General features: G+C 52.3%; 1 protein-coding gene across 1 annotated transcript; it reads left to right on the top strand.

Moving 5' to 3' along the window:
- Positions 1-3560: 3560 nt before the first annotated feature.
- On the top strand, positions 3561-8354 carry LOC100901561 (axin-1). Its single transcript, XM_003746716.2, has 9 exons — positions 3561-3713; positions 5272-5452; positions 5556-5722; positions 5830-6648; positions 6771-6948; positions 7134-7450; positions 7537-7656; positions 7760-7906; positions 8027-8354. Exons 2-9 carry the CDS (start codon positions 5402-5404, stop codon positions 8082-8084), a joined length of 1857 nt encoding a protein of 618 aa, XP_003746764.2. The 5' UTR covers positions 3561-3713; positions 5272-5401; the 3' UTR covers positions 8085-8354.
- The last annotated feature ends 6203 nt before the right edge of the window (positions 8355-14557 follow it).

Genomic DNA, 14557 nt, shown 5'->3' with positions numbered 1-14557 from the left:
GAGCCGGTGAGTCTCTATCGGATCTCTCTCACGTAGTATTTAGATCCGCTTACCACCACCAAAGATCGGGGGCCTGACCTGCGACTCCGGCTTCGGAAGTGAATGGGAATTAAATTACGCGAACAGAGAGCTCATTCCCGATCTGGAGTCTCTCTTCAGGCTTCTGGCTTTCGTGTTATAGCTTGAACTCATCTCCGGAGTGACAGATTTTCTCCGTCGAAAAGCGAGATCTACCGACGAATCATATCGGAGTCAGGGTCAATCTGCTTCGTCGGGTACCAATCTGGCGCCACGCACCTCAAGAAAGAGTCCCTATACCCGGAGCTGGAGCCTCGATATCCACCAAGTGCGACAGGATTTTGATTTCCATCAACCTATCAATGGATGACGACGACCGTGATGGTGGAAGTCCTCTGACCGCATCGTTGAACCGATGCTCTTCAGCCAGACACCGAAGTGATAAGGGGAGGATGGAGGCCAACGATCGCGGGACTCGGGTTTTATGGTTCCTATTGCAGGAGAACGCCATTCGTTTCCAGCCCTTCCGTCATCGTGAGTGAGGTCAATACCTATGATATGGATCGGAAAAAGCCTCTGCATGTAGACACCATCGCGATGCCTCTCAAAGGGTGAATGTCTCTCGATCCTTCGCCTGTGCCAGCATTAATTGAGACCCGGATACGATATCTGGCAGCATCCGTCGAGAACTCGGATGGCCGATAAGGTGAATAAGTGAAGTTAATTATCCATGACCAATAGAGGACCTTTCTTAGAGAGGAACTTGGGGCCACATTGAAAACCTCTCCCTGGGGATTGAAGCTGGGCAGCACGATTTGCTCCATGAACCAATGTCAGAGCTAGCCCCTTACACGCTCCGCGAATGATTGAGCAACCAAGTTCCCAGCTCAGTGGAATGCCAGCAGCCGGCATACGGCAGGCCCATCTTTCCACAACCGAGAGGACCGGGTGGGGATGCGAGGGCCGGAGCCGCTCTATCGATCCGCGGGTCGGGAGCGTCGCAAATTGGCCTCTTTGTACTTCCGAGAGTTTATCCCGCAGCGAGACCCAACCGCTCATTAGTGGTGGCGGTTTTTGCTTGCGAAGCACCCACTTGACAAGGAACTCCTTGGAAGCCCTGCGGCTCCCCATAATTCAGCTCTGATGTTCGTCTCCTTCGGAATCTCACGGTGTCATCGACAAGAGCAGACCAAAATCTCTGTATCGATATTCATGGATCTGAGAATAACGTTTGACGATTGGATTATTCACCTGCTGGAGCAAGGAGTCATATCTTTTTTCGTCATTCGAGCTCAGGCAATGATCCGAATAAAAATCTGGTCTTACGTGTCCAACTATCGTCGCTCGAAACGCGGCAGAGACCTGTAGATGCGGAATTCTGAAAGCTCGTGCCGGAAAACACCCAGAGCTCCGACTCGGACAGGCGGAGCGGCTTATCCGCGTCGAATCTCCGCTGATCGAGATTCGAGGAGATCTCCACTGGAATACATCCCATCGCGAGAAGGGAGCCTTATCTGACATCTGGAAGCCTCACCTGATCGACTGTCGGACCTCTTCCAAGAATGAGACCAAATATTGCGGGCTCTGGAAATCTATTCTGAATGCGCTAAACTCATGCGCCGACTAGCTCTACGATTCGCCACGCCTTGACGATGAAGGTCTTCCGCTATTCTCGTTCGTCAAGGCGGACTCGTCGATCGCGATTCATCAAGAGAAGCTTTTTTATTGATCAGACTCCGCAATCAGCTGAAATCAAACATCAATCAGCAGATTCTCGAGTTTCACCCTTCGCTTACGAGTGTTCGGAATGCTCGTGATCGACGGTCGGAGAATAATCCGCTCTGGACTTCATTGGATACCGTCGGGGAGTCCCGTGTTCATCATTCGTATAGCACATTGGTCTCATTCGTATGCCGGCTGCGCTGGTCGGTGGACCCATCCTCCTAGCGCTTGGGCCATTAAATGAGCGTCTGTGGTAGCCCAGACATGCCCAGAGACCCGTTTCGAGAGCGAAGGGGGCGAATTTCGAGTCGATCCTGGAATTTTACATCTGCGATGCTCATCGTCGGGAGAATAGACTCTCCTAGAGGATGATGCGCAGCTTCGGATGTGCAACCGATCGAGGATCGAGCCCACTGGTCCTCGGTCTTTCCGCCTACGACTCTAGGAGGGTATCGGTCTCAGATGTCCTCGGACGGATTATGTACCTCTTCGCCGGACACTGCGAGGAAGCCTCGTACGATCCTCGTCAGTGTCTCCGAAGGAAAAATATCCGTCGGATGTCGCTTGTATCGCTTCCGTAGAATCACAGGGAATATCTGAGAACAAGGCTGGCCTTGCCCCCTTCGAGAAACGAACGTCGAGTGAGTCCCCGCCATGGTCGTTGGTAACATCATGAGGGGGATTAAGCCCCAGATAAGGGAAGAAATCTCAGTCCGGAGGCGGAGTGGAGTTTTTGGGACACCATGATGGGTGGGCCATCGCCTCGCGGAATCATTGCCCGCAAGTCCAGACGCGGAGCATCAGGCACCGGGCTGATTTCAGTTTTGAAAGGGTGCTCAAGTCGATTCGAAGTACACTGGACGAGCAGGAATTTATCAGCCGCATGGAGTGGGAATATTTTCCAGAGGCAGTACTGCAAGCCCGAGGCGCGCGCTCGGATGGCCGAATAATATTTTCTCACATGTTACGTCAGACCGGTGGGAGGGGGCTTTTTTACGATGCCCCAACGCAGGAGAGCACTCGCAGTCGAGGTTCTCTATCAGGATCATCTGGGGAGTTTCCCAGCTTGACTCCCCAAGCTGTAACCCTCGGATAGCTCAATGAATCCTCCGCTGCGAAAAATCGCTCCGAAATCGCGTTCCTAGTCCTAACGAAAATCTATTCCCACGGGGAACGGACTTTGCCTTTGATGTTCAAGATTTCGAGAAGATGTGTTTCCCGGTCTGTTTCAATATCTCCCTGTCTTTGAGGTGCCCTCCTGTCAGGTCAGTGCGACATCCCGAGAATCGGGGAGTCGAAGCACCTGACCATTCCACTGTGTGGAAGCGCGCGAGATCCGGCGGCCGAGTCGACAGACGCATCGGAGCTACAGCGATCCCGTCTGTTTGCCGCGAGTAATGAGGGAATCGAGAAATCGCTTCGAGAGATTTCCATCGCTCCCTTCGGATCTTCCAGACCGTGTCCAACAGCGATTAATCGACGACGAGGAAACTTTTCGCGGGGTTCTCGGGAGCGCATCATTGGGGAGTCGAGCAGTGCTCGGATTCCAGTGAAACTCGGAGAGCGTTCTTTGACGAATGGCCGCCTCGCCGATGGCCCTCGTTTGAGTCGACCGACCGAGTATCCATCGAATGGCGACCGAACCCGACGACCACGAAACGGAACCCGCGGCCAATCCGCGTCTCCGAAAGAATGTGGAAAGCGAATAGCAGTAGCTGAAGTGGAGAGGAGGAAGCGGTCCCATTGAGACCTAACGGAGATTCGAACTGGCGCGCCAAAAGCCGCCATGCTATACACTCACTCACTAATGGCTGATGGCTGCTCCGCTATCCGCTAGATCTCGCCAAGTATACATAGAAGTCTCTGTGTATTTTCTGTCGCCTTTCCGAGGGCTTTCGTTAGAATCCGTCAGCGTGTGCAGGTCGGCAAGTTGTCCCGACGAGTTCGACCCTTATGCCGCACATCGATAGGAGGTAAGTTTGCCATGTGCGCGACTTCGCCGAATTCGTCACTGGAGCGTCCGACTTCAGCATGCCGACTCTCGGCGGCCAAAGTGAAAAATACCTCACTCACCGCTCGTTCCTCGAGCATCCGAAAGGCTGAAGAAAGTTTCCAGACCTAGTTGAGGATTGAATGGATTTCGGGCAGTCGTGACGGTCCCTGAGCGGTCTGCATCCTCACATGAAACGAGCGGACATCGAGAATTCTCTTGGTTCGAATTTCAGATCTCCGTAACACTTCGGCCCAAAATCGGCCCTTAGTATTCTCCCGACACAAAGATATTGACATTCGACGCCAAGCGTCGCGAGCTGCTCATAATCAGATGGGCTTTTGCGGCTCACGGCATCAGAGATTTGCTTCGATGCTGAATGGTTCCGGACGAAAACATTCCGTCCCGAAGCGGCATCTCGTAGCCAGTGGCGAAACTCAGAGGAGTGCCGCCCGAGACGGTTGGTGGATGCCCCATCCGGGGTGATTCGGAGGCAAGAAGCCTTTTTCCCCCCTGGAGACCCATCTGACCTATGTCTCTCGGAAGAAGACGCGTGCCGAACGTAAACAATGCGATACCAATCGCTCGCTCTGGGATGGCAGCGCAGTTTTCTCCTACTTCTCCTAATTATCGCGGATAATTTGAAGGATCTGGTGAATTCGTCGTGCACTCGACGGTCCTTCCATCATGGCAGTAGAAGTTGGACGACCTGTCATTCGGTCTTAAGACTCACTCAGTATGGCGGAGCTCGGAACCATCCAATGAGGGAGCCACAGGTGGGTCGCCGACTGTGCGGAGCGATAGACGATGGTCCTAAGAGCTCCCTCTCACCGTTGTCCTCGATCGCCAGATCGAATTTTCAAGAATCTCATGCAGCATCCGAGAGCGCTGTCGGATGTTGCGGCTCCGAGAGCACGATTTCGCGAGAGTCAGCGAGCGACGCGGGGTCCGCAACTTCATGCGGCTAGAAACTGTGAAAATACCATCGGGTCTTCTCGGAGAAGCTCCTGATCACGGCGAAGTTTCCCCGCTTGAAAAAATAGTCCCGGGCGCTTCCTGGATCATTGAGTGTTCATGACCGTCGCTGAAGCTTATAGCGCTCTCCCTCAGGCTGCTCGAGAGGCAATTTGGATTTTCAGTCGACCCGCTCAATTAGGGAGCGGACGAGCCCGGGGGAGTCAAGCGCAAACTCGATAGCGACTGCTGCCGTAATTATTCTCGGGCAAGTCGATTCGAAAAGTCCCGCCCCGCCATACCTTTCCCTTTGCGTAGGAGAGCACCGCCAATCAGTAGAATCCCCCCTAGAAACCGCGCTGTCCTCTGATTCAGTTTCCATTCGGAATCCATGCAGTCTCAGGATCACGGCTCCCGGTGAGCGCGGGAGTTTTCATCGAGCATTCCCTTTCCTCCTACATTTTGAAGGCGTATCCGCGCGTTCATCCATCGTCTGTATCGACTCGCGGTCGGATCTCTGAGTTTGCCACCGATATTTTCTGTACACCGTTGGTTGAGGTATTTTATCAACATCTGTTTCTTTCCAGGTTTATCTCCAGCGCGCGGGCCCCATGCATTAGGATCTTCATGCAAAATTAGGGGGGGAATCCGGATTTGTGTGTGTGTATTTTTTAATTTAATAGTGAACTTCGAGGAACTCAATAACAGCCCTCATAGATGTCTCGGCCAAAAGATCCCCCGCCACGGGCACAGCATTCACGGCAGGAGGTGAGTGGGGCTGTGCAGCAGCGTGGCATTTTCCCGTTTTTAGACTCGCCTTCTCGCCTGATCTCTAGACCAATCCGAATCATCAAAACTCCGCGCTTTTCAGCAAAATGACGACGAGGAGAGCCCGCAATTACAATGCCATCTGTGGGCCAGGGACGTCCAGACGTTACTCAACGACGAGACGGGATGCGCTCTCTTCGAGAGATTTCTTCAAGAGGAGGAGTGTGATAAGTCGGAACTGTGCTTCATTTACGTTTGTCGCGGTCTCCGGTAAGGACAGCTTCCCGACGGGAGTTTCAAGCCTCATGACCACCAATGGGATTGTATCATTAGACCGAAGGATGGGGAATTAAATTGAGAACGCCTTTCTTTACCAGTTCAAATCTCAAGTCCGAAAAGAGGGATCGCTCCGCCTGGGCGATCTACAGAAGTTGTTTGAAGAGCGGCATAGTCAGCGCTGTGTCCGACGATGTCAAGGCGACCATCAGAGAGCGACTCGAAGCGGGCGACATCGGACCTGAGCTCTACGACGAAGCCGTTCAACAAGTTGTGGAAAACATGACAAAAACTACCTTCGTCAGATTTATTCAATCGGACATCTATATCGAGCACGTTCAGCGTGTGATGGCTTGCGGGGAGGGTGCCGACTCGACACCGCCGACGGATAATGACCACAACGAAGATTTTGAATCTAGTAAGTCTCCGGTGAATCTCGACTCTGACGAAGACTCACCACCTCCGATAACGCATAAACGTGCCAACAGCAGTGCTCCGAGCGGCGATGTGGCGAACAACGACAACAACAACGACAGTTTCTTCGCGAGTCAGATGCCCACTCTCGACGAGGATGAAGAGCTGGAGAACTCGACCCTCCTACCGTCTCGGTCGTCGGGCCAGAGAAAAGCCTCGCACGCGGGTGCGCCGCCCCCGAGACCACCTCAGAGCAAAATGATTCAACTTCAGAAGCGACAGAGTCAGATTGGACTGAAGTATATCGAGAAGATCGGCCAGCCCGGCTTCCGTCCGCCGCCGAATCCGTATCACGTGAATAACTCGTACTTCGTGCCGCCGTCGGCCTACCACTCGGATATGCAGAGCTTGTCTTCTGGAAACTACACTGATCTCGACAACGATGGCAAACGCATCGATCATTACAGACGGCACTCCAATGAGATCGACCGACGAAAAACTCAAAGGTGAGTGATCGTTCGATGTTCCCCTCGTCTCGGATTCGCCACTGCCTAGTAGGGGACCGAGTGAGGCTCGAAGGAACTCCCTTATGTAGCGTAGTGACTCAATGCGTCTGTACTAATTGCAGGAAAACCATCAATGGCCGTGACCCGCTTCCGCACACGATACAGAGGACACAGTTTTTGATCGATCGGAACGACGAGAACTTGTTACGAGAACTACCGAGAGATAACCCAAGGGAGTTTCACCGTATACTTTGTGAAAAACTACAGAAGGTCCTCGGGGAGTCTACGGAAGACGACGTGGTGAGTTTCCCCCAGATTAATTTGCCCCTTGGACTCGTTCGAATCCGATCTCGAATCAGTTGAAAATTCGCTTCGGGCTTTCCCCGACACCGCAAGTTAGTCACCACCAGTTCGCATGGTCATACATGATCGATCGGGTCGGATTGCTCTCTGATCTGACCGAGAGGCACTGCTCACCCTTCCAGCACAACCAAGCAATCCTGGACAACCACGTCCAGCGGGTATTCAAAACACCACCAGTTCAGACCCCGCGCGCCCCGTCCCCACCCCTCGAGAGACAAGTTTTTGCGAAAGCAGGTCACAAATCCCCGTATCACATGAGTTCTGGTCTGCTGCGAAACAACAACCGCCGCGACGAAATCGATACCTCGATCCACGCATGCTTCAACGGGGTAGGCTCCGGTGCTCCGATGGCTCCCCCGCGTGGTCGTAGTTACCCGGGCGACAGCTCCGGCTTCGGCGACAGCGTCCTCAGTGCTCCCGCATACAACCATCACGAAAAGTGCGTCGCGTCCTCGTTCGTCCCTCCAATGATCTCGCTCCTGTGTGGCTTCTCTTGATTTTCCTCTAAACGTTGAACTTTTTCAGTGTATGCGAATGGTTCAACCGAACGGGACACGAGCCGTCCACGTCTTCTAGAGGGAAAAACAAGGCCAGTGACTGCTCCGGGTCGAATAGATCCTCGAGATCAGGCCAAGACAGCAAGAAGTCAGTACCAAATAGTCCAGAACGTCTTCGGCTTCCAAAATGTGGATAATTCTTGAAGTTTTTTTTCGGGAACGATGCGAATAATACCCTCTCGGGTTTGCAGGAAAAGCCAGACTTCGAACAAAGACGCCGAAGTCGTTGTCGGTTATCATTACGAAGGTGATGCACATCCATTCGTAATACGGTTGCAGCAGAAGAACTTGCGGCTCAAGGACTTCAAAGCACATCTGACGCGGAAGGGCGTTTTTAGGTGAGATTATCGTCGACTCTCGTAGAATTGTCCCTCTTGAGCTCGAGTCGTAGCTCATCCTCCCGAAAGAAGAGAGCAGAATCGAATCAGGCTCGTTTGGAACATATCGCTTGATTCCAGATATTTTTCAAATGCCCCATGGACGAGTTCGGGGCGAACGGAGTTTATGAGGAGGTGAAAGACGACGACCAGCTTCTACCGCTCTGGGACGGTAAAGTATTCTCCCAGATTGTCCCTGCTGAGCTTCCAACTTCGTCAAGAACGGCTCCGGAAATCATGATGTGAGCTCGGGAGCCCGACTTTGTTTGCAAGTGTGTAAATACTGTAATTTTGTTAAACTACACTTTGTTGAGACACCCCATAGAAAACGAAGGAAAGCTGACGCTATGGAACTGTACTGTACAACACAGCCGCAATCCTAGGAACTACCGAAGTGCCTAAATGTTGATTATTGTTTTATAAATAAACGAAGATACCCGACGAACTGTGACCACACCTATTTCGTACACTGAATTCGAATTTTCCGGAGCGAATTCCCCAATCATCCTATCTCGAGGCATCTGATGAAATTAGTGAGGGGAGGCAGGAAGCTTTTCAATGCCGAAACAGAAGAGGCATCATCGGAGCATGCCGCCAAGGTCCGGCTCTGCCTTCTATTTCCACCGTGACAAACCTCCGTGAACCTCTTGGTTCTTGCCCATGATGGAATTCTTCCGATTGGCGGGTGCAGATCCGGTCCCTGGAAGCCTGCATAAACCCGTCCGGAGACCCGCTTGAAAGCCAGGGAGCAGCTGGGACCGTCATTTCCGATCAGAGCAGGACTTGAGGATCAGTCGAATCCTCGTGCGCTCGGATATCTTGAAGGTCATTCTACCCCAGACGCTCATAACAAGCTGACATCAGTGGTTAAATTGCGCCGTGGCGGGTGATGCGGCCGCTGAATCAGCTCCGATGCCCGTGTTTGCGGCCAAATGACCGCTGATCCATGGAATCGAGAGGCTTCTATACATTCTGATTAGCTTCCTCGCCGGTGAGGGCTTCCGTGAGGGAGCCTCGATGCTGGCTCCCGACAGGGCACACAAGTACTGTTCCTGAGCGCCCATATATTGTTCATTCGCCCTGAACGATCGGTGAACGAGACCCGCCGCACAGTGGGGCCAAACCCGATTTTAGGCGGCAGAAACTCAAATATCTCGAATCGGGGAAAAAATTGTCGCATCGTGTAATAGGATAGCTGGGGACTCCAAAAAGACATGCCTCGCCGCTAGCGGAAATCTCAGTTGGTAAAAGGAGACCGTCTTTTTGGAGAGAATTTTCCGCTCGGGCCGTCTGATTTTCTCATTGCATCGTTGTTTTCGCATCGCGACAAGTCAGATCGATCCAAAATGGATTCAAACGTCGAATGTGAGTCTAAACACGCTATAAACTAGTCGATGATGATCTTTTCCGATGCCGGAACCGATTTCCGAGGTCTCTCCTCGATTTTTTTTTGTCCCGAAAAACACTCCTTCCCGCCAAGCTTCTTCATCGAAAAAAAGTGTTTCCGAGGGCTTCCCACGGGGCGCCAATGGTCAAGAAATCTTCTCCGACTCTTGGTCTTTCCATTCCTGCAATAAAAAGCTCGGCAAGTTCCGGCCATTTATGGATGCGGGCATCTTACAGATCTCCATGTCGTGGTCGATAGGAAAGAATTTGCTGAGAAATTCATAGAGGTCTGCGGCGGGAAACCCCTCGATGACATGCTCATTTTCGTCTTGAGCCGCGCAAATTGGCCTTCTTCAACTCGTGAATCTTGAGGACCTCAGAAACCAGATCAGTAGGTGTGTGTCTCGAGTCGATAAGAAATATGACGCACGTAACCGCAAGCTACCGCGATTCTTCAAATGTGAGTCTGATTGGCTCGATAATGAGGGCTTCAAATTCGAGCTCCGAGTCAGTCTCCGCCACTTGAGGAAGAAAGAATGCTCGGGAAACCTCGCCCTGGGGGGCGCCCATTGAAGAACTTCTCAGACCTGGCGGAGAGAACCAAGAGGGATAGAGTGAAGAATCATTGCTGTAGGCTCACAATAGAGAGTACGGATTGCAATATGGTGAAATTCTAATCTAAAGTCACCATCCAAAGTCGCCGACGAACAACATGGACGCATCCGACCAATTTTTGACGAGACCGTGACTCAATTAGGGCTTCCGCTGGGGGAATTTCCCGGCTCGAGAACAGTAGAGCATGCTCGAAGAGCAAGAAAGGGGAGGGGCGGAAACACTCGATTGCTGACCCTATCCTAGGATCGATTGGGACGCGACAGCATGATTTACGTGGATCCCGTATCCAGAATTTCTCAGAGATGACCAGATCGAGCTCGAGGCACTCGAATATCTTGAATGATTTGAAGAAATAGTTTCTGCCGCCTAAAATCGGGTTTGGCCCCACTGTGCGCCGTCTTCCTTTGCCTCGGTATCCGAGACCTTCAGATTCGGCTTGGTCAAAAGACTTCGGACGAACGATCGGGGTGGTCAATCCGCGCGGGTACATCACAAGTCGGATATCTATTGACTTCGAATAAAAGTTTAGAATTCGGGAAATAATAATATCGATTTGCTTTCCTGCCTAATCTTGGGACATGGATACGCAAACTTCGACATGAGTAATTGTTCATACAGTCGACCGAGATTACATTGCACTGAACGAAGAGAACGGTTGACGATGCTGTAGTCTTCCTGCGGAGTGAATTCGTGCGTGCGGTTAAAGCCTGACCACAATGATGAATTTTGCGTTCGATCGGGTTGATGGGGAAAATATTTATTTCGAGGCACACGATCGATTGAACTCCGAACAGGGAGTGACCTTGGGGAAATCCATTAAGACCCGAAGCCGATTCCAAATGCACGAGGGAGTGTGCGCTTTTGGGCAAGGAGGAACTCAATATAGTTCGTGCTTCGGGAAGACTCGATCAATAGGTCTCGATGATAAGTGATAGTGCGCGTTATCCCGCTGGAGAGCTAGTTCGGCAATGCATCGGAGTTTCGCACAGCGGGACTCTTCGCGCTCTGGCCGCCGGCCCTAAAGTGCAAAGTTTTTCCCCCAATGAATTCAGTCCTGGTGAATATATGTAGTCGTCGCCGCTAAACTCAGTGACGCCGTCGAGCTCGTGGAGCTTTTTGACCGATTGAAGACGTCCGTACGGTGAATACCTGCAGTACCCCGAGGACAGCAGTGGAAGAGAGTGGCTCAGCCTGTCGTAAGCTCGAAGCTCACTTCTCCATGATTTCCGCTACCGGATTACGCCTGCGAGTCCGCCGCCCCATTGTGTGATTAATTAGCGCTTTGAGACTGGCGGCTCCAGAGAACACAGGTCGCGAGATGAGATCCTCGTCGAAGCGCGAGCTCGCGGGTATGTACTTGACACCAACGAGCTACAGCGAGCGGCGGATTCTTCAAATATGATGCCATGACTGCCAACGCTGAGATAGCTCCCGACTCCCGAACATCGAGCGACGGCGTCTCCTAGTGACGGGACGCACGGTTCAATGATTTTATCAACTAGCTATCGGAAGCTGCCATGAATCAGAGGGTGACGGTTCCTGGGGAAACGTTACAACAATCCTGCCGAGCGTAAATCAAGACCGAAAAAAAGAGCACTTCCAATATACGCCGGGGCGCTGTATAGGAATGAGCGCGGAATTTCCGCTTGCACCCGCCGGCGTTCTTGTATCCCTCCCAGCCAGGCGCTAGAAAAAGAAGCTCCGGGAGGGACAGGCGTTTGCCGACGTTCCTACGAAGATCTCCCGTGAGCGCTCCTCCATTGGATTCGAGGCGGAAACGCCTTCGGCATCGCATTCCAAGCGACAAGGAATCTGAAATGTTACTCTGAGTCAAGGAGACGAGAAATTCCGCGTCACATTCCCGCACGCCGATCGACACTGATTCGCGCTGACTGGGGGCCGAACGTAAGCGGCACCGTTAGATTCGAACAGAAGAGGGAACAGAAAATAAGACCGTCAGAGACTATCCGTAGAGTATAGCTTCGGGAAGAACTCTCGAATCTTATCGAATGCCTCTTTATATCTGCGGAGCCTCGCTCATCTGTCATGACATTTCCAGTAAGCTGCCCGCTCGTTCTCGCGGTCAGAGGCTCCCGGACTGCGATCCGAGTTCGGTTGTCCAGGAACCTAATCCTTTCGGCAACGAGGAAAAACATCGATCCGAGCTAAATTTAGCGAGCTAGCAGGCGCATGAGCCCTAGATTCAGATGCGGTCTCGTCGGAAATTAGGTTGAGCATTGGCAGACTGCACACAAACAAAGTTAGTGGTGTCCTCGTCGGAGCTGATGCTGGGGAGGTCATTCCTCGAGTCTCGGCGACACAGCTTGGTTCCAACGCGGACTGATCTCTCGGACGGGAGGTCTCTGACTCCACGCAGACTGGCGATTCCGGCGCTTGTCTTATCTGCGTCGCAGCAGGGCAGAGCTCACCATTGACACGGTTACTTCGACGGAAGGGTATCGGACGGAGCTCTCGGAATTCAGTCGACGATCCTCATGAACCCGTGATTTGACTTATCCTGTGCTACCAGGATCAGCCGTGCGGTTCGACTCCGATTCAAGGTCTACGGTGTGGTCGCTCCCCGGTCCGAGTTCGAAGTTCCCGACTGGGCCATTGCCGACGTCGAGACTGCCTGAAGCTATAAGAGCTCCGTGAAATTAGTCTGAGAAATTGAGTCGTCTGAGAGATCTTCGAAGCAGCTCGAATCCTTCTCCGAAATATTATATTACTGAGAGAGGTGGATACCGACAGTAAGCGAAGGTGCGACACGCGAACTCGGGCGTTTCTTTCCGTGACAACGGCGTCTGACACTGCTTGTATTGGAAGTCATTCAAGCAAGTCGAAGCAAGCGAAATGAGCGGCTCCATTTAGGTATCCGGATCGCGTAATTGGGCGAGCGTATGTGCTTCTCGGGATCGCCCGTGTCCCGCGGGGTGGGCACGTGAGGCGACAAGAGATACCAGCAATGATGGCGCTTCCAGTAACAATGCACGCATCATGAAAGTTGCGCCGCGGGATCATCACGAGCGAGAAACATCAGTCGGTATTGAACAAAACTTTCCTCATAAGTGAATCAGGTTGCAAGTCTCAGGACGAGGAGCTCCGCGAGTGTACGTGCTAAGACTCCGATTCATTTTCTGCGCTCGAACCGATAGAGATGGCATTCGGCCTGCACCGGTGGGCGAGCTCCGTGGCAGGAATGGATCCGGGAACGAATTTAACCCAGAAAACGATTCCTTGAAAAACGGTCGCAGCTCCTTTGTAATGCATTTCATTATTCCTACCTCTTCGTTCCGATCGTCCGCAGGTTCGCCTATTCATTTTTAGGAGAGCGCATCGCGCTCGTCGTGGGGGGCTCGGCTCGCCAACACCATTCGTGAAGCGGAGACTGGACATTGTACATACGTTGGTTGCTGTGGAGCTCCCAATGCGCTTTCTTCTATCGGATGTCCCGGAAAGATCCAGCCCGGCGTCGGATAAATGAGCCCGAGAACAATGGAAACGATTTCTACTGCCTTGACAAATGGATCCCGCGCGGATTCGAGTAACATCATTAGACCGACTCACTCCCTCCCGAATTCATCTCTAGAGCGCTCCGATTCGCTATAGCTGCCGCATCGTTGCGGGCACCAGAATACCAAATCGAGGACGCCCGATTGTTCGATGACTCATGCGATTGCTCAAGCAAACATGTTTACAATGAAGAGCTGTGATGATCTTGGTGGGCACAGACAACTCGTACGATCCTTCTCCTCGAAGATCTCCTTAATCGAGTAGAACTAAATCCTGTATACGATACACGTGAAGATCCTTCCGATGATCTCAGACGAGTAAAGCCAACCGCGTCCCGGATGGGAATCTTCGCATCGAGAGTTTCTGTGGATGAATCTGATCGGGAGCCCCACGGGAATGTTCCATCAAATTCGCCCAAGGTCAAGAGAGCCTGGATTCGAGGGAATATGAACCCGGCGCAGACCGGAAACTAAATCTCGACCAAGAACTGAACCCATGGTTTCTGGTTCCTGCAACATGGGGATGAAGTGGTGATCCTCCGTGTTTTACCTGAACTACGGCTTCTTATCCGCGGAGCTCAGAAGTCACTCGAGTGGCTCGGTTCGGGAACCGAGGGAGCTAGGCGAAACCCGCAAGTTGGAACTTCAATGTGGGAACCCGAGACTACACTCCCTGAAGCCAATCCGCCCTCGGGGCGTTCACGGCATTCCTTCGCGAACACATCGTGAGAATAATGAGTTGCGTTCGATGTTCGATCCGATGCGAAAGTGAGTGCGAGCCGAGGTTCCCCATTCCTCGGCTTATCAGGTGGCTCGATTCCACGCGGCAGCTCGATCCATGGAATCGTGAGAGCCAGTTTCTTGGAGTTTCCGAGTTCATTCGCCACCATCCTGTTTTTTTGCGAGTCTCGTAGCCTTAGGAGCCGAGAACAGTCTTGTTTTCTTCCACCGCGGCTGAACTCGTGTACTTGACCTTCGAGGCCATTCACCGGACTCAATTCGCAGACACTATTTTCCAATCGCAGATAAACTTGGGAGTCCTGCCAGCTGTATAATCAAGACTTGGAAAAACGAGTCGCTGTAGAAGCCTACGGAGCAG

The sequence above is a fragment of the Galendromus occidentalis genome, unplaced genomic scaffold (genome assembly GCF_000255335.2).
Source record: "Galendromus occidentalis unplaced genomic scaffold, Mocc_1.1 scf7180000077501, whole genome shotgun sequence".
NCBI lineage: Eukaryota > Metazoa > Arthropoda > Arachnida > Mesostigmata > Phytoseiidae > Galendromus > Galendromus occidentalis.
The sequence above is the reverse complement of the archived record's forward strand: the minus strand, read 5'-3'. Positions and strand labels throughout refer to the sequence as shown.